Source organism: Chelonia mydas, chromosome 14 (genome assembly GCF_015237465.2).
Source record: "Chelonia mydas isolate rCheMyd1 chromosome 14, rCheMyd1.pri.v2, whole genome shotgun sequence".
Taxonomy (NCBI): domain Eukaryota; kingdom Metazoa; phylum Chordata; order Testudines; family Cheloniidae; genus Chelonia; species Chelonia mydas.
The window spans coordinates 36,634,917-36,655,138 of record NC_051254.2 but is presented as its reverse complement, the minus strand read 5'-3'; the positions used below and the strand labels follow the sequence as shown (position 1 = coordinate 36,655,138).

General features: G+C 44.2%; 3 protein-coding genes across 6 annotated transcripts in view; 1 reads left to right on the top strand and 2 right to left on the bottom strand.

Annotated features, from left to right (window-relative positions):
- The window catches only part of LOC102936186 (butyrophilin-like protein 2), a 1,677,894-nt gene that overhangs the window by 1,080,012 nt on the left and 577,660 nt on the right, over window positions 1-20,222 (top strand).
- The window catches only part of LOC114020220 (butyrophilin subfamily 1 member A1), a 1,361,724-nt gene that overhangs the window by 988,087 nt on the left and 353,415 nt on the right, over window positions 1-20,222 (bottom strand).
- The window catches only part of LOC102937477 (butyrophilin subfamily 1 member A1), a 38,921-nt gene that overhangs the window by 13,425 nt on the left and 5,274 nt on the right, over window positions 1-20,222 (bottom strand). For all 4 annotated transcript variants that reach the window (XM_037914901.2, XM_037914906.2, XM_037914907.2 and 1 more), the window contains exons 3-5: window positions 17,856-18,203; window positions 16,809-17,090; window positions 9,488-9,604 (exon numbers count right to left, since the gene is read on the bottom strand). In XM_037914901.2, coding sequence (XP_037770829.1) covers window positions 9,488-9,604; window positions 16,809-17,090; window positions 17,856-18,203 — 747 coding nt within the window. The remainder of the gene's footprint in view (window positions 1-9,487; window positions 9,605-16,808; window positions 17,091-17,855; window positions 18,204-20,222) is intronic.

The following is a 20,222-nucleotide window of genomic DNA, read 5'->3' as shown; positions in this document are numbered from 1 at the left end:
TAATGTTTGATATTATTTATGCTCCTGGTAAAATGATGGGGTTTTCCTTCATAAAGTTCTAAACATTTACAATTATTCTTTTTGTCTTGGTTTGCCTCTGCCTCTCCTCACAGTTAGCTTAGCCTAGCCTAGCCGGGTCACCACAGTGGGACTTTCAAAAGCCTTTCACAGAGTCCCTCACCAGAGGTTACAAAGGAAAGTAATGATGGGGCAAGAAACCAAGTATTGCCATGGACTAGAAACTGGCCAAGAGACAGAAAACAAAGTAGGGATACTGGGTCAATTTTCAACATGGCAAAAGGCTAACAGGGGGGTGCCCTCAGGTTATGTGCTAGGCCTGGGGTTGTTTAATATATTTATCAATGACCTGGAAGAGGGGGTGAGCAGAAAGGTAGCAAAATTTGCATATGACAAAGGTATATATAGAGAGAGAGACAAGGTGGGTGGGTGAGGTAGTATCTTTTCTATTGCTGAGAGAGACAAGTCTCAAGTTACGCAGAGCTCTCCCATGTAGCTCGAAAGCTCGTCTCTTTTGCCAACAGAAGTTGGTCCTTTAAAAGCTGTTACCTCACCCACCTTGTCTCTCTAATATCCTGGGACCAACACGGCTACAACAACACTGCAAACATAATTATTTAGGTTAGTCAAGACCCGACAGGACTGTGAGAAACTTCAGAGCGATCGAACGAAGCTAAGGGAATGGGTAACATGTTGGAAGATCGGCAAAGAGTCCTGTGACACCTTGTAGACTAACAGACGTATTGGAGCACAAGCTGTCGTGGGTGAATACCCACTTCATTGGATGCATGTAGTGGAAATTAGTGGAAATTTCCAGAGGCAGGTATAAATACGCAAGCAAGAATCAGGCTAGGGATAACGAGGTTAGTTATGGGATGAGGCCCTCTTCTAGCAGTTGAGGTGTGAACAGCAAGGGAGGAGAAACTGCTTTTGTCATTGGCGAGCCAGTCACAGTCTTTGTTTAATCCTGAGCTGATGGTGTCAAATTTGCAAATGAACTGAAGCTCAGCAGTTTCTCTTTGAAGTCTGGTCCTGAAGTTTTTTTGCTGCAGGATGGCTACCTTTAAATCTGCTATTGTGTGTCCAGCGAGGTTGAAGTGTTCTCCTTCAGGTTTTTGTATATTGCCATTCCTAATATCTGATCTGTGTCCATTTATCCTTTTACGCAGGGACTGTCCAGTTTGGCTGATGTACATAGCAGAGGGGCATTGCTGGCACATGTCGATGTATATTACATTGGAGGACGTGCAGGTGAATGAACCAGTGATGGTGTGGCTGATCTGGTTAGGTCCTGTGATGGTGTCGCTGGTGTAGATATGTGGGCAGAGTTGGCATCGAGGTTTGTTACAGGGATTGGTTCCTGAGTTAGAGTTACTATGGTGCGGTGTGTAGTTGCTGGTGAGAATATGCTTCAAGTTGGCGGGCTGTCTGTGGGCGAGGACTGGCCTGCCTCCCAAGGCCTGTGAAAGTGGGGGATCGTTGTCCAGGATGGGTTGTAGATCACTGATGATGCGTTGGAGAGGTTTTAGCTGAGGACTGTATGTGATGGCCAGTGCAGTTCTGTTGGTTTCTTTCTTGGGCTTGTCTTGCAGCAGGAGGCTTCTGGGTACACGTCTGGCTCTGTTGATCTGTTTCCTTATTTTCTCATGTGGGTATCGTAGTTTTGAGAATGCTTGGTGAAGATCTTGTAGGTGTTGGTCTCTCTCTGAGGGGTTGGAGCAAATGTGGTTGTACCTCAGCGCTTGGCTGTAGACAATGGATTGTGTGGTGTGTCCGGGATGGAGACTGGAGGCATGAAGGTAGGCATAGCGGTCAGTGGGTTTTCGGTATAGGGTGGTGTTAATGTGACCGTCACATATCCGGACTGTCCTTCAGTGAAACCCGGAAATCATGGATGCCCCATCATCTCGGGCATTGGCACTCTCACTGAAGGACTGTCTGGATATGTGGACTCTCTACTCAGACCCTACGCCACCAGCACTCACAGCTATCTCTGTGACACCACTGATTTCCTGAGAAAACTATAATGCATTGATGATCTTCCAGAAAACACCATCCTAGCCACCATGGATGTAGAGGCTCTCTACACAAACATCCCCCACAAAGATGGAATACAAGCTGTCAGGAACAGTATCCCTGATGATGTCACAGCACAACTGGTTGCTGAGCTCTGTGACTTTAACCTCACACACAATTATTTCAAATTTGGTGACAATATACCTCCAGACCAGGTGCCCCAGAGGGAATGAACAGAACAGGTAATCATCAAGTGATCCATCTCCTGTCACCCATTCCCAGCTTCTGGCAAACAGAGGCTGGGGACACCATCCCTGCCCATCCTGGCTAATAGCCATTGATGGACCTATCCTCCATGAATTTATCTAGTTCTTTTTTGAACCCTGTTATAGTCTTGGCCTTTACAACATCCTCTGGCAAAGAGTTCCACAGGTTGACTGTGTGTTGTGTGAAGAAATATTTCCTTTTGTTTGTTTTAAACCTGCTGCCTATTAATTTCACTTGGTGACCCCTAGTTCTTGTGTTACGAGAAGGAGTAATGGAAGGATAAGCCCTTTGTCTGCAGCCGTATCATAAGGCCTAAAGTCTAAGGCCTTCATCTGCAGCCAGATTAAGAGAGTAGCCAAGTAGCAGCCATTAGCTGAGTCCCATTAGTCACATCCTCACATTCCATCTAAATTACATTAAAACAATGTACTATCAGGCTGTTAAGAAGGAGACCCTGTCCTAATGGCACCCACTATCACCAGATAAAGATACAGATCTTAAGATGGTTAAAGAAAACTTAGTTTGATAGCATTCTGTCTGCCAAGAAATCACTTATCAATAGCTGTGGTTGTGAAATCCTCATTTCTTTATTGTTTTGTCATTATGGTCCCCACTTCCCTATTGTTTATCTGTATGGTCTCTGTCTGGTTCTTTAATTGTTTCTGTCGGTTACATAATTAATTTTGCTAGGTGTAAATTAATTAAGGTGGTGGGGTAGGATTGGTTAAAGAATTTTGTTACACTACGTTAGGATTGGTTAGTAAAATTTTAGTATAATGATTGGTTAAGGTATAGATAAAAAGGACTCAAATTTCACTATATAAACTCAGATCCAAAAGGAAGTTCTTTGGGAACCAACTCCTGGACACAGCCCCAAAGATCAGAGCTGCCAGACCTCAACACTGCCAATGACACCGTGCAGAAACTGCAGTCCCCCAGATGGAACTGATCCTGACTGGCCATCAAGAAAAGTTCATCTGTCTTATTGGGAGTGATGAGCACTGTATGTGTAGTGTGTGCATTCTGGTTTTGGTGATTGTTAATAAATAGAGGTTAAGGATATTACTGTGTAAGGCTCTTTCACTGGTAAAAGGTCCTGCACACCTGCAGAGGTAGTATATACCCAGAGCCCTACGTATTGGGAAAGGATGTGGGTACTTAAATTGATCAGGTTAGTTACACCCTGAGTCCTACAAATTGGGTACAGGTGGCCCTGAGCCCTATGAATTGGGTAAGGGTAGGTGCTTTTCATCTGGAACCCTATGGACTGGGAAAAGGTGGGGTGCCCTAATGTGTTCAGGTAACAGTAAATAACATTTCCTTATTTACTTTTTCCATGATTTTACAGACCTCCATCATATCCCCCCTTAGTCATCTCTTTTCAAAGTCTTATTAATCTCTCCTCATAGGGAAGCTGTTTCATACCCCTAATCACTTTTGTTGCCCTTTTCCGAACCTTTTCCAATTCCAACATATCTTTTTTGAGACGGGGCGACCACATCTGCACGCAGTATTCAAGATGTGGGTGTACCATGGATTTATATAGAGGCAGTGTGATATTTTCTCTCTTATTATCTATCTCTTTCTTAGTGATTCCCAACATCCTGTTCGCTTTTTTGACTGCCGCTGCACACTGCGTGGATGTTTTCAGAGAACTATCCACGACTCCAAGATCTTTCTTGAGTGGTAACTGCTAATTCAGACACCATCATTTTATATGTATAGTTGGGATTATGCTTTACAATGTGCATTACTTTGCATTTATCAACACTGAATATCATCTGCCATTTTGTTGCCCAGTCACCTAGTTTTGAGAAATCCTTTTGTAGCTCTTCACAGTCTGCCTTGGACTTCACTATCTTGAGTAGTTTTGTATCATCTGCAAATATCCCCATCTCACTCTTTACCCCTTTTTCAAATCATTTATGAATATGTTGAATAGGACTGATCCCAGTACAGACCCTGGGGGGATACTACTATTTACCTCTCTCCATTCTGAAAACTGATCATTTATTCCTACCCGTTGTTTGCTATCTGTTAACCAGTTACCAATCCATGAGAGGATCTTCCCTCTTATCCCATGACAGCTTACTTTGCTGAAGAGCCTTTGGTGAGGGACCTTGTCAAAGACTTTCTGAAAATCTAAATACACTATATCCACTGGATCCCCCTTGTCCACATGCTTGTTGACATCCTCAAAGAATTCTAGTAGATTGGTGAGGTATGATTTCCCTTTACAAAAACCATGTTGACTCTTCCTCAACAAATTATGTCAATCTATGTGTCTGACAATTTTGTTTTTTACTATAGTTTCAACCAGTTTGCCTGGTAATGAAATCACACTTACCGGCCTGTAAATACTCAGATCACCTCTGGAGCCCTTTTTAAAAATTGGTGTCACATTAACTATCTTCCAGTCATCTGGTACAGAAGGTGATTTAAATGATAGTTTACAGACTACAGTTAGTAGTTCTGCAATTTAACATTTGAGTTCCTTCAGAACTCCTTTGTGAGTACCATCTGGTCCTGGTGACTTATTATTCTTAGTTGATCAATTTGTTCCAAAACCTACTCTAATGACACCTCAATTTTGGACAGTTCCTCAGATTTGTCACCTAAAAAGAATGGCTCAGGTTTGGGAATCTCCCTCACACCCTCAGCCATGAAGACTGATGCAAAGAATTCATTTAGTTTCTCTGCAATGGCCTTATCATCCTTGAGTGCTCCTTTAGCATCTCGATTGTCCAGTGGCCCCACTGGTTGTTTAGCAGGCTTCCCGCTTCTGATGTACTTAAATTTTTTTTTGCTATTCCTTTCTGAGTCTTTGGATAGTTGTTCTTCAAATTCTTTTTTGGCCTGCCTAATTATATTTTTACACTTCATTTGCCAGAGTTTATGCTCCTTTCTATTTTCCACATTAGGATTTAACTTCCACTTTTTAAAGGATGCCTTTTTGCCTCTCACTGCTTCTTTTACATTGTTGTTTAGCCACCGTAGAACTTTTTTGGTTCTCTTACTATGTTTTTTAATTTGGGGTACACATTTAAGTTGAGCCTCTATTATAATGTCTTCAAAAAGTTTCCATGGAGCTTGCACAGATTTCACTTTTGGCACTGTACCTTTTAATTTCTGTTTAACTAACTTCCTCATTTTTGTGTAGTTCCCCCTTTCTGAAATTAAATGCTACAGTGTAGGGTTGCTGTGGTGTTTTCCCCACCACAGGGATGTTAAATTGAATTATATTACGGTCACTATTACCAAGCGGTTCAGCTATATTCACCTCTTGGACCAGATCCTGTGATCCACTCAGGACTAAATCAAGAATTGCCTCTCCTCTTGTGGGTTCCAGGACCAGCTGCTCCAAGAAGCCGTCATTTAAGGTGTCAAGAAACTTTATCTCTGAATCCCATCCTGAGGTGACATGTACCCAGTCAATATGGGGATAGTGGAAATCTCCCATTATTATTGAGTTTTTTATTTTAATAGCCTCTCTAATCTACCTGAGCATTTCACAGTCACTATCACCATCCTGGTCAGGCGGTCGGTAATATATTCCTACTGCTATATTCTTAATATTAGAGCATGGAATTACTATCCATAGAGATTCTATGGTACAGTTTGGTTCATTTAAGATTTTTACTTAATTTGATTATACACTTTCTTTCACATATAGTGCCACTCCCCCACCAGCATGACCTATTCTGTCCTTCCGATATATTTTATAATCTGGTATTTCTGTGTCCCATTGGTTACCCTCATTCCACCAAGCTTCTGTGATGCCTATTATATCAATAGCCTCATTTAATACAAGGCACTCTAGTTCATCCATCTTATTATTTAGACTCCTAGCATTGGTATAGAAGCACTTTTAAAACTTGTCACTTTTTAGCTGTCTGTCATTACATGATGTAATTGAATGGGACTTTTTTTTCATTTGACTGTTTCTCATCAGATCCTACCTGTATTTTATCATCTTCTACCCTCTCCTCTTTACTAGGACATAGAGAATCTCCATTAATAGATCCTCCCCTAAGGGATGTCTCTGTCTGAACCACGTGCTCCTCCGCACCTGTCGGCTTTCCCCAGCCCTTAGTTTAAAAACTGCTCAACGACCTTTTTAATTTTAAGTGCCAGCAATCTGGTTCCATTTTGGTTTAGGTGGAGCCCATCCTTCCTGTATAGGCTCCCCCTTTCCCAAAAGTTTCCCCAGTTCCTAATAAATCTAAACTCCTCCTCTCTACACCATCGTCTCATCCACGCATTGAGTTCTGCCTGTCTAACTGGCCCTGCGCATGGAACTGGAAGCATTTCAGAGAATGCTACCATGGAGGTCCTGGACTTCAATCTCTTACCTAGCAGCCTAAATTTGGCATCCAGATCTTCTCTCCTATCCTTCCCTATGTCACTGGTACCTACACATACCACGACCACTGGCTTCTCCCTAGCACTACACATAAATCTATCTATAGGTCTCGAGAGATCCTCAACCTTTGCACCAGGCAGGCAACTCTCCATGTGGTTCTCCCAGTCATCACAGACCCAGCTATCTATGTTTCTAATGATTGAATCGCCCATTACCAATACCTGTCTCTTCCTAATAACTGGAGTTCCCTCCCCCGGAGTGGTATCCTCAGTGCGAGAGGATACCACATCATCATCTGTAAGGAGAGTCCCAACTATGGAATCGTTTCCCTCTGCTCCAGTTGGATGTTCTCCTTCCTCCTCAACAGCACAGAAGCTGTCAGACTGGGGGTGGGACCTTTCTACTGTGTCCTGGAAAGTCTCATCTATGTACCTTTCTGTCTCCCTTAGCTCCTCCAGTTCAACCACTCTGGTCTCCAAAGTCCGTACATGGTCTCTGAGTGCCAGAAGCTTCTTGCACCGAATGCACACATATGCCACTTGCACATATGCATGCTGCACTGGGTGCAATAAACTGGAAAGCCCCCACTCTGTTGCTGGACTTCTGCCTGTATTCTCTTTTTACTCCTGTAGCTCGTTCCTTTGTTGTTCTTTTGTTTTTATCGGGGGTGGTTTTGGTTTTAAGTTTAAGGAATGTTAAGTGTATCTTAACTGTCAACCCTCTCTCTGCCTCTTCAGAACAAACAAATAAAAAAAAGACATCCAGAAGGTGCTGACCAAAAAAGAGATAGAGGAAGCGAGCGAGAGAGCATTGATAGTGCACACACAGGCACACACAGGAAAAAGGTGGCAATAGAGGACTTAAAGCAATAAAAGACATGGTGTCTTTCTCCTCTTGTGTGTGCAATTGTGCAACATTTCCTGTTTGTAGTAACACAAAGCTATAATGTAGTAACACAATGCAATAACCGTATGATTATGATTAAGACATTGTAGTGTTTGTGGTCCAGATTAAATTAAACTGATCTTTAAAGAGATTTTTTTTTTCTCTCTGCTCCCTGGGCCTTGACTCATGCTATCACTATAGGGCAGAATTAAGGCTGGTTGCGTGTCCTAACAGTGCATTTCCAGGCCTCAGCATGTTTGCATTTCTTTCAAGTTTAACCTTAATTATCAATTTTCTGGATTTATAATGTTTGGTTTTAGGATAATTACAGTATCCCTGTAATAGATTTAAATATGTTCTCTCAACTTTAGCTCCATTTTAACTGGGTTTTTTGTTTGTTTGTTTGGTTGGTTGGTCTGGGAAGGATTTTTTTTTCCAATTTAAAAATTCTGTACATAAATTTAAAGAAAACTGCTAAAGAGAATGGTACCATGTGATATTTCTAATATTTGAAGATATGAAGTATCAACTATAAATCTTTTTATTGTATTTCTTGTTATGGCCAGATTCACCAGCACACTGTGGCTGTTTTGCCCCACTCTGGAGCAGCACAAAGCAGCCAGTTAAACTGGGTTTACAGCTTCTTTGTATCACCGGAGCAGTTCAAAGCAGCCAGAGTGTATAACAGATTTCCCCTACCTCCCCACATCCTCCAAATCCCCCCTTGTTCTTGCACCTCCTTACATTCCCCAAGACACACCCCAGATCCCTCTCCCTCTTGCACCCCGTATTTTGCTGCATACACACACCCCTAGTTTCCCCCTCCTACCCTCTCTGTGCAGAAGATCTGGTGCAACGTGCAGCATTTGAAAACAAGTAGGATTAATGGTCATTTTTTGCCAGTATTTTCATAACTGGAAGTTGATCTGTCAGCAGAGGTTAGTGCATAAAATCTTCTCCTTCAGAGAAACTCACACAGAACTGCCCTGGTTTACAATGGCTGCCATCTCCCATTGCTCTCAATGGGATTAGGTTACAGTGGCCCTGAGTTAAGGTACACTTTTTCACAGAGGCCACTGCGTCCCCTTGTTTCCAGTGACCGTGAAGTCACAGCAGTCTTTGTTCTGGGCAGCCTGTAGCCTCACTCCCATGGGGAACAATAAAAGATACATTCACTTCTGAAAATGGCCAACTAAACCTGGGCAAGTTGTGACCTCAGTCCCTTTGAGAACAGTAGAAGATGATGGCCATTTTGAAAGAGGGCCGTTCTTTATCAGAATTAAACACTATCCTTAACTCCAACCAAAATATCGATTAATGACTTTGTTAAATATCCAATATACATACATTACAAAAATTATATTCAGATGGTAAATATAAGAAACATATTTATACAATAAATAAAAATGTGTCTGAAATGAGTCATCTTTACAATGACTGTAATAACGGCACTATTTAACCATATGTTCTGGTCATTTTAGTGGCCATTAAAATAAGTAATAAAGAATAAATATTATAACACAATTAGTGTAAACCAATAGTTATTAACATTGAACGTAAATATTAACACCAGTACTTTAGGATGTATTTTGGTTGAAGTTAAGGATGGTGTTTAATTTTCTAAAAATATCAGATATGGTTTGTGTTGTTTTATTAGAAATTGTACTTGACTTTTTATCCTTTACTTTGTAATTCCTCATTTTTAATGGTTCCGTTTATTAATTAGAGCAATTGTAACTCACATTAAATGAAGCTTTTTTGTTTCTGAATAATAATTAATTCAACCCCTCCTTCCCCCTTAGTCTCTGTCCATCTCCCATAGTTCTAAGCTCTCTTTAGAACACTGAATTAATTAACTTAATTCATTCATTCCTGTGGTTTGTTTTTAATGAAATTGTCCCTCTGGTCACACTGAATTCTCCCTTCTTGTCACTTTACCTTTCGCTCTGTGTTGCCTCCAGAAGCAGTAAGTGGCCAGGGCAATGAGAACAGCCAGGAGAGCCAGGATCACCCCCAGAGCCACCATCCAGGGATTGACTCTTGGGAAAAACAGCTCTGCAAAGGAAAGTACCATTAGTTTGCAAACACTGAGGCCCAGATCCACAATGGCACTTAGACACCTAAACTGCAATTTTAGGCACCACTGCAACCTGGAAAACCTCTGCTCGGCTGCCACCTGTCTCTCTAGGCACCTAAGCTCACTCAGTGCCTAACCTTTCAGGCTAAAAGTTCCCTACATTTCTGTCTCTGAGCATGCTCACTGCTGCCTCGCTCTAGGAACCCAGATACCTCTCTCTATCAGCCGCCATTCAAAATCCAGCCAGAGGAGGTAGAGTCACCCATCTTATACCTTCCAGCCTAGTGGTTAGAGCACTCACCCAGGATGTTGGGGCCTGGTTCAGTTTCCCCCTCCCCTGCATAGGGAGACAGGATTTCAACAGGGATCTTTGCTAGCTGAGGGGCACGTGCTAACCACTGAGCTAGGCACATTCTGGTGTCTGGAGCACACTCAATCTCGCCAGTTAAAGCTGTTCCAGCTTGTAGGAGATACTTAGGAGTCCCTGGGACCGAGAAAGAGGCTGTGCTAGTGACTCCATAGCCAGGTGGTTAGGGCATCCATGTGGAAGACCAGTGCCCTGCTCTCATGTCCCTTTAATTATTTATCCAAAGTGGATCAGCTTCAACAGGAGAGATTGAAACCCCCACCTCAGAGTATCCCCATAGCTCAGTGCTTACAGCACTCCCCTGCAAGGGGGAAACCCCTCTTCAAATCCCTTCTTTCTCTAACCACTGGGTGAAAAGACACAAGGAGAGTTCCTCCTCCGCTGACCATTTTGTGCAGGGTGAAGCAGGCACCTAGCTCATTCTCACAAGAAACAACTTCGCTGCCTCAACTGCCTGACCCCAGGTGAGGGGTTCTTGTTCGTGGATCACAAGCAGAGATAGGTGCCTCCCTGCATCTGACACTGAACTCTGGGACAGGGGCAGGGCTTAGGAAACACCCTTCTCATCAGAATCTCCCAATGGCTAGCTAAGGCAGCTCCCCGCCTTGTGTACTTGCTTTTGTGGATCCTGTTCTTAGCTACCTCTCTTTCCCCATTCATTGTACAGGGAGCCTGGATGCCTAACTCAGGCTTTGTGGGTTCCAGTGATTTTCTAGGTCCCTAAAAGTTAGGCACTGCAATACTCAGTCTCACAATGTCTGTCGCTTTGTGAATCTGGACCAGTGAGGGGAATTCTGGATTTTGGTGATCAATGACAACACTGCATGACTGGCTGAAGGAATCCTATGGGAGCTCCCGATGGATGTCATGGTGAGATACAGCTCCTCCATGCTTTATTACAAAGCCAGTGAGAGTCCTAGCCTTATTCTAGCTCTGGAATAGGGCTGACATCCAGACAACACTACAGATTGGAGTTGTCTTGTAATTGGGTCTGGGTGACACCCTGCCACGGCTGTAATTGTAGTGTAGATGGGCCTGGAAAGAGCAGAGACCGTGGGGGTGAGGTTTTCAAGTTACTTCATTGATGTGCTTCTGAAAATCTCACTCTTTAATGTCAGAGTTATTAGAAAACAATGTGTAAGAAACAGGAAAACTAGTGAAACCAGAGTTACCTCTGAACCCACGACCCTAAGCCAGGGCCAGATGGAGAGGTGCCACATAACATCAGTGTGACCTCCCCCCAGGACACAAGAGAAGGGGGAGCCTTGCTGGTTACAAACTCATCATCCAGTGGGTCACCAAATGCAGGAAAATGTTCACTCCCTTAGAGATTCCCAAATGGAAAACTCTGAACTCTAAGCTGAAGTGGCACCAGAACAGTTGAGTGAAAATGCCCTTACACCAAGGGATGTATCCTTTAAACATGTGCAATCAGGAGCTTAGACATTCAACTAACCCCAATGTCCCCACAGATGTTTTCACCAGCAAAATAGCACAGAAACAAAACTAGAACCCTAGTCATGGCTGGGCTGAGCACTGGCCCTTGCTATTGTTCCTGGTGGCCTGTCCTCTGCGCTCTGCAGACTGTGTTAGGAAGAAATCCTCACTCTGATTCCTGCTCCTGTTATCTCGCTCCCTGAGGTCTTTGTGTATTTGGCAGCAAATAACTCCCTGTGTTTTAGCAGCACTGCTCAGGGCTTTGACCTTGTTAAATCTCTTAGGTGCAACCAAACTGGACCTGGTCAGTCCTTGCCAATGTGCAGGCCTGTGTGGAGCAGCAGCACCCCAGAGAGCCTGCTCCTGATGTTCCGAGTGCAGTCCTCTCATCCTCTCCTGCATCTTACACATTCCTCTATACAGATTTTTTTTTCATTCTTTTTACTGAAATATGTCATAGAGTTATCGATTTCAAGGCCAGAAGGGTAGATTATGATCATCTACTCCGACATTCTGAACAACACAGGCCAGAAAACTTCCCTGAACAAATTCCTGCTTCAAGTCCAATAGCTGCGGTTGAGCAACAGAACTTCTTTTAGTAAAAAGTAAAAGCCCCAGGAGGATTGTACACATAGGAAGTGTCCATACAGGGTGTTCTCTGAGGTTAACTGCAACAAAATTGGAGTCAGGAAATTCAGACCAATGTTCTCTCCGAAACCTTATCTCTGGACCCTTCAACATGTGCATTAGCAGAGGGATAAGGTGGGTAAGGTAATATCTTTTATTGAACCAACTTTTGGGGATGAAAGACAAGGTTTCAAGCTACACAGAGCTCTTCTTCAGGGCTGTCTCTTTCACCAACAGAAGTTGGTCCAATACAAGATATTACCTCACCCACCTTGTCTCTCTAACATCCTGGGACCAACACAGCTACGACAACACTGCAAACATTAACAGAGGGTCCATCAAAGTGTTGACCAACTGCCATGACTTAATGGTGAGTAAGGAGATTTTAGCCCCTGCTGCAGCCAGTCGCACAACGATGTGAGAAGCTCCAGCCATCACATAATTTCCAGCCCTACTGTGGGGAAAGCCCCTCTCATTGGCTGCCTCCCAATCTCCTGGGGTTGGCAATTAGAGCTGGATGGAAAACAGAATTTCCGTTCTACAGGAAATGCTGACGTTTTGAAAAAAAAAAAAAAAAGGGTTCTGAATCCTAATGAAAAGCTTAAATTTCCTGCACAATGAAAATTAAAAAAAAAAAAATTTCACTTGGGGCCACCAAAACATTTTGTCTCATATGTCAAAACATTATAGTACAATATAAAACATAACATATAACACAACTACACAAAATATAATATACTTTATATTCAAATTACTATTTAATATAATGTACATGCCAGACAAAATCAATCAGAAGAATAAAGTGAAAATGTAACGTAATGTTTGATACTATCCAAACAAAATGAGTCAAAATGATTCATTTTTACCTTTTCCCATCAAAAATGTCATTGAAATCGACACATTCCTGCAAAATACTTTGATTTACACCAAGCTGCCTTTGCTAATGGAAAACGGTTCTGTTGAAATACTTCTGAACAGCTCTGCTAGCAATGCCGCCTTCATTTTGTGATTTATGAAGTAGTGGGCAATGTCACAGTGTCACCAAATGCACCCCTGTATTGAAATTCTATACACCATTGAAATAATCGTTGTATATAATTTGCCTTGTGAGGTGTGATGAAGTGGGGAATTTTCTAAATATTTGTATTAATAGTGTCTGCGCGCACCTTAGTTTCCCCTAGTTGCACGATTAACCAGGTAGTTGGATATGGGTGTTTGATCTTTGCAAAGACCCCTAGAGGATTAGGTGTGAATGCAGTCTCGCTGCCTGGGCCCAGACAATGGGCAATACTTTGTAAATTATCAACTGATGGATGGGGGACCCAACCTCTGCAAGAAGCCAGCCAGTTAAAAAGAGTTGGAGAACAAAGAGAGATGGGGGCCAGGTGACCAGTTTTGCCTGGGAAATTCAACAAAGGATGGAGGAGGGGCAACTGGGCTTGACAGAATGTGAGCTGTTGGAATCAGAACACTATCCAGTTTGAGTCTCGGGGGAAGGGGGGAGAGCCAGGGCTCTGGGCATGGCCAACATGGACTTTGCTGTAGCTTTCTGGGTCCTGTGCTAATAAAAAACTCGCCTACGCTGTGTTCCAGACCACTAATAAACCCTTCTGCTTTACAATGCTGGCTAAGAGTCACTGCTAACTGAGAAGCTGGGGGTGCATGACCTGCTTTCAGGGTGTGTAAGGATGCCCCCAGGTGTCTCATTCAGATGGACTCACTGCAGGGAGCTATTTCTCATGGAAGAATTTCAAAAAAACTCTGCACATGGACTGCATATTGGACTATAATCTATGGAACTGATTCTGGAAGAACTGTTTACAAGTCAGCAGCTCATCTGTGCTATGTAACTGACCTAAGAATTTTATTCATGTCTGTATGGATAATGATTGTTTAACCACAATAACTTTCTTTTATTTTTAATAAATCTTAGTTTAGTTAATAAGGATTGGCTGTAAGCATGTATTTGGGTAAAATCTGAAATATTCATTGACCTGGGGGGTAATGTGTCCAATCTCTTGGTATTGGTAGAACTTTATATATGGTGAATAAGATTTTCAGTAATCTTCATCATATTTGACTTGGCTGTCAGGGTGAGAGCCAAAGGCTGGACTGCTTAAAGGGAACTGTATTTTAGCTTCTTGGTAATCAGTAAGGCATTACAGAGCGTGTTTTGTTACTGGCTGGTGTGATGGAGTGTACTTCCCCCGCACTGGACAAGTAGGGACAAACCACACACTCTGGGCAGAGGAAGCCATTCCCCTCACCTTACTGGGCATGCTCCAAGTGCTGCCTCAGTATAAAAGGAAGCAGCCCAGATCATTCTAGACTGACTGCCAGAGAGGAAGGATGCATGCATGCCGCAGCCTCCAGCCTGGGAGCAGACGCAGCCCCAGCCCCAGACTGTGGGAGCTGGAGACGCCGAGATCCAGGCAGATGCCTAGATACCTGTGGACACCCTGTGGAGGCCAGAGTCACCAGGGGTAGCACAGCCTAGGGAACCCAGAGACCCTGAAGACGCCCAGGCCTTGACTTCAGGGGATACAGTAGGAAGTAGCCCAGGGGAACTAGACAGTGGACTGGTTAGTGAACAGGATTTTGAGTCGGTGTGTTTTGGCCAGATCCCTGCTGACTCAGTGGCATGCACACTTGCCACCACTAGGGCCCTGAGCTAGGACCCGGTGGAGAGGAAGGGTCTGGGTCCCCCTACCCTGGCCATCACACACACACCCCTTGGTGGTGGCCCACTTCCCCGACTCTGACCATAGCTCTATTAAGGAGTGCAACCTTCTTGGCTCTGGCCACAAGGCCATACAGCCTGAGAGAGAGGGTGATTGTGACTCTGGCTATTGCGCCATACTGCCCCGACTACAAGAGCGACCACATTGACTCTGGAGATTGGGCCATACTGCCCTGAGGCTAAGGGTAGGTGAGCAGACTTAACTGCAGGGCCTTGACGCCCTTGCCCTATCCCAAAGGGGGCAGGGTGTACTTGCCCCGCAACAGCTGGGTAAATCTAAATAAAGAAAAGACCACCAGTTTTCGGGCTTGTTTGCCCTGATTGAGCAATCTCAGTGTGGCCTCCTCAGCAACCAAGGTCACAGATGTGTATTATCTTTATTTATGTTGTAAACATTTCTGACTGTAATGCCTTAATATTTGTACTCACTTAAATCTCATGGTAGTTAAATAAACTTGTTCTACTCCTTAATCAAAACTAATCCAGTGTTCTGAACTGTGTGGGTAACTCCGTTTAAGGTGACAGTCTGTATCTTGATCCCCTTAGAGAGGCAACAGACCTAATATATCTGGACTGTCCAGGAGAGGGCTGGAGAGTGCAGAACACACATTTCTGGGGAAAAATCCAGGATTCTGAGTGCGTTGAGGTTACCCTGAATATGGTAACCAAGGCAGCTGGGGCCAGAGTTGCTGGACCAGGGCTGTGGCTGTACAAAGACACTCAAAGTATGACCTGCATGCTGTTTGTGAGGAGTCCAGGTTAGGATTCAAAACAGCAAAGCATTGTGTGGTACCCCAGCTTGCAGGGCAGGGGTGACAGCCCCTCACTGGTCTGGATTGCACCCCGGAATGCCATACGCAGCCGGTTCAGCAGATGTAACAATGCAGACTTGAGACAAACAACATTCTAAATATTGCAATGGGGACCCCTCTGCTACGGCCTGGGTGCAGGTAGGTGAGGTTTGGAAGAGAGGCTGGGGGAATGGAAAGTGAAGGTAAAACTGTTCTGGGGTGGCCTTGCCTGTTGCCCACTGTGAGGGAGGCCAGTGCTGCTGTGGGAGGGCTCTAGCCGTACTAATGGATTTTATTAAAGAATGTCTCACCTCCTTCTTTCAAATATCACTGGTGCTACTTTGTTGTTGTGCAGGTGGCTATTGTTCATTGATTACAATAATTATATATTAACAAAAATATTTTATAGGCAGTATTGCCAGATCAAGTGTTCAAAAGTCATGAATCAGGCCCCCCTCCCCCTAAATCATGAGATTTTAGAAAACAATAAATGTTACTTTGTATTTGCCTTCTGGTTTGTGAGCCTTTAGGGGTCACATTTTCAAGCTTTTACGTGCAATCAGGAGGGTTAAACATTTTTCCAGGTAAAGCTGAGATTCTTACATAAACTTGCAATTCTAGTAGATAAGGCTTTAATTGAGATAGACAATATCAGGAGTTTCACTATAAAATCATGAGAATTGACAGTGGTGAAAGTGAATAATATAAAGGCTCCCTGCACTTCCTCCTCTATAACTTTGGATCTATGTATATGATATTTCATATCTGCTTATTTTGGACACTTGTGTCCAATCTCCAATTGATTTGTATGTGAAGAATTGGGCCCATTTGCGTCATTCTGTAATGCAACAGCAGAAGGTACATGCTCTGGGGAGATTAGGGTCAAAGGGGTTATGCAGATTCTAAATCTGAATTTCTTGACTTCTGTGAAACTTAATATAAACTGACACTTTGGCTCCCTCAGTCTTTACTCAGGCAGAGCTCTCAGCTAAGCGAGTGGGAATGCTGCCTTGGTCTGGGATGCTGGCCTGGGTCCTTGGTGGTTCTGTGACATTGATTTAGTTTTTTGGCATGTACTCCAGAGACAGTAAAAGAGAGGCTCATGCAGTATCTAGAAAAATATATAACTAGGAGTGAGCAATAAACACACCATCATACACACTCCCCACTAGCATCTGCCACATCCATTCTATCCCCGATGCACTGTGGGTGGCACTGACCTGCTATGGAAGCTGTTGATAATTTCTCTTGGTTAAGAGGCAGGTTCCTGACAGAACAGGACAAATCCTGGTTGGAATGTTCTGTTATAAAAATAGAAATCTGGCTTTGAAACAGGCCATTGGCATCCTTGAATATTTTTTCAGAAGCAGATGGTAGCAGCTGCCCACTGTGATCTCTCCACTGAGCCTTGGGCTCTGGGTGCCAGCCTGCTGATCGACACACAACCCAGATTGTTCCATCTTGGTAACCGTCAACAGAGATTTGGGGGTCAGAGCCTGAAACTAGAGAAGAATGGAATAAACCTGTGTTAATTCTACACAATTAGCAAAAGAACAATAGCAGAAGGAATGAATTAATTCTCCCTCTGCATCCCCAGAACCCAGAGTCACTGGGAACTACACGAAAAATACATGGCAAGTGTTTCTCGGAGTGTTGGGAGATCTGTTCTCTTCTCTATAATTTCCCAATACTGATTTCTACCTGTGGAAATTGGATCCTGAGTTTATCCACAATGGAAAATAATAAGGCAATTCCAAGAGAAAGCTGACAAAGAAAACAGCAGTCAATAAATAAATAGAATAGGTGGCCAGCTCCTGAGAAATGCTGAGCAGCTCAGACACTTCACTGGGCGACACCAGCACTCAGCACCAACCAACTCTGGTTCATAACAAGGAAACATCTTGGAAACATTCTACAGAATACACGGTGTATTTAAATAAGCAAAATTGGGAAAGTCACCTGATAGACATAAAGCCTGGGAAATGGGAATGGTGGGGCTGTTTTAATGGCTGAGGAATGTTTGAACTCTATTCCGTTCTAGTTAAAACAAAGCCAAGTTTAGAAAAATACGCAGAGTGCCGAGCACAGATGCGAAATTCCTCCAGTTCATTCTCAGAGAGCAGCTGCTGCCCCTGCTGCCCAGTAACTAGAATCTGAAAGGGGACTCTGGGTATCAATGTGTGAATGAGAAGCATCCAGAGTCCTCTCACAAGGAGCTCTCCTGCCCCGTTTATTACACTGCTAGGAAAGTAAAACAAGCTACAGACCTGCCACCTGCAGTTCCAGTAAGGCTTCTTCATACGAGACACTGGACTGAAAGAAACACGTGTACTGTCCATGGTCAGAAACCTGGACATGGCGTATTCTCAGGGAAACACTCCCACTGGTGATATTGTCTTTCAGCAGCTCTGTCCTTCCCTGATATCCCGGCATCTGCTCTCCATACTGATCCCGTCCATCCTTATACCGGTGCACAACTGCAGAGAACTGGGATCGGAACCACCTCAGCTCCATGTCCTCAGCGCTCATCCTGGGGGAGAGGTGGCAGGGCAGGACAGCCTCCCCGCCTAGGGAGGCAGTGATCGGATGGTCAGGTCCAGTCACTGTGAACCGTGCTGTGAAATGTTTCGGGGGAAAAGAAAATTAAATTGGAGAGGAACCAAGACAGGCAGAAATGTAAGTGCAGCTGGGTGCTTATTCCCATCTTTGAAGCGTTCAAAATCCAGGAGTCAACCCCCCGAAAAATCATGGGATTGGCTTAAAAATAGAGATTTTTTAAAAATGATAAAATTGGGCTTGTTCTCTGCCTTCTGATTTCTGAACCTTTAAAGTTGACTTGGGTCACATTTCCAAGCATATATCTGCAACCACAAGGGACAGACACTTACTTTAAAGCAAAATGAAAGCTGAGATTCTCATCTAATCACAGGCCTGCAGGACTTGTGGCTTCAAGAAACACATCAAATATCACGAGACTTGTGATAAAATTCTGCGAGCTGGGCTGTCTCCACCTTGAGCTGGAAGTGTAATTTCCAGTGTGGGCAGACATGCACCCACTAGTTCTGATTGAGCTAGCATGAGAAAGTGTAGCCGTGGTGGTGTGAGTGGGCGGATGGACTAGCTCTCCAGGTCTGATCCTGCCCAGGACCCTAGGTACATATTGAGGGAGGCTGCTCATGCCACTGTGTCTACTCTGCCATTTATAGCACGATAGCTTGATCAGAGCTAGTGCAGGTATGTCTATCCCATCTGGAGACAGCAAGGAGCAACATCTTACATATTTAAAGGCTTCGACAGTGCTAACTAATGGCTTAATGGCGTGGGAAGGGGAGGGAGAGCTGGTATGTTGGAGGGGAAAGGGGGAGGCTACATGTGTGAGGGATGGTGCGGCAGGGGGTGGAGAAGGAGACAGACTCAGCAGTTTTATCTCACACTTACAATCGCTGTAAGCACCAGGGAACTGTCACAATGCTGGGATACAGACTGTGCCTCAGATTTCTCTCACCAGCCCTGTTAGCAACTACACACTGTAAACCCTTCAAAACACAACCACATTATCCCCATTGCACTGTAACAAAAAGTGTCGACGGGCAAGGAGTGCTGAGGAACAGCATAGCAACCATGTGGCCTAGAGGAGACACCACTGAACTCGGACTATTCCTGGCTCTGCCACTGGCCTGCTGGGTGACCTTGAGCAAGTCTTTTCACTGCTCTGTGCCTCAGTTTCCCAATCTGTAAAATGGGAATAATGAATATAGTTCCTTGAGCTCTATTGATGAAAAACACTATATAAAAGCTAGGGCCTTTTGTTATTATCGAGCCACAGTCGTGTATCAGCTGCAAACCTAAGTGAGAACTACAGCTGCCTAAATGGCCACTACTGTCTACTACAAAGAGTCCTCTTTCTGTTCAAGAAACTAGGAAGGAAAGTCACTGACAAAATCTTTGCTAATGCAAAGCTAAGGATGACAGCAGTATCTCAGGTCCTTCCAGAAAATTGAGTTCAGCAAAACTCAGGCCTCTGAAAACCAGCAAATGCAGAGTTAAGGTACAAGCCAAAGCGACCTTAACTCTGCCCTGTTTGAGCATTGACCTGATAAACCCATGGCGCACAGACCCACACCCGGCCTGTGCAGATAGAGCGGGTCCCTCAGGGATCAGGGCACATGACAACTGCTGCACAAACACCTTCTCCTTGCTAAGGGAACATTTGTTTTAGGTGAACTGCGCTGTACAGGAGCTACCCACCCCGTTCTGCCCTCAACATTGAGCGACTGCCCAGAAACAGCCCCACATTTGCTACCTTTTACAAACCTTCACCCCCTTTAACGGCCCCTCCACCCTCACTCCCAGGATTCCATCGAGCACTATATGTCCCCTTCCCCATCGTTACACACACAGAAAATCCCCGTGGCAAGCAGGCCCCTGAGCCCTGCTACTGACAATTACACAGCTCAGGGCTGAACTAAGGGACGCAGGATCCCTCAAGGTACACCTGCACCTCTCTCCTTTCATCACATGCCTGGGGGAGGACGTGGGACAGGGACAACTCAGACCCAGATCTCCTCAGATCACAAGCACAGCTCTACCAAGCTGCTCCAGCAAACGTCTCCACCATTCAACCCAGCTGCACC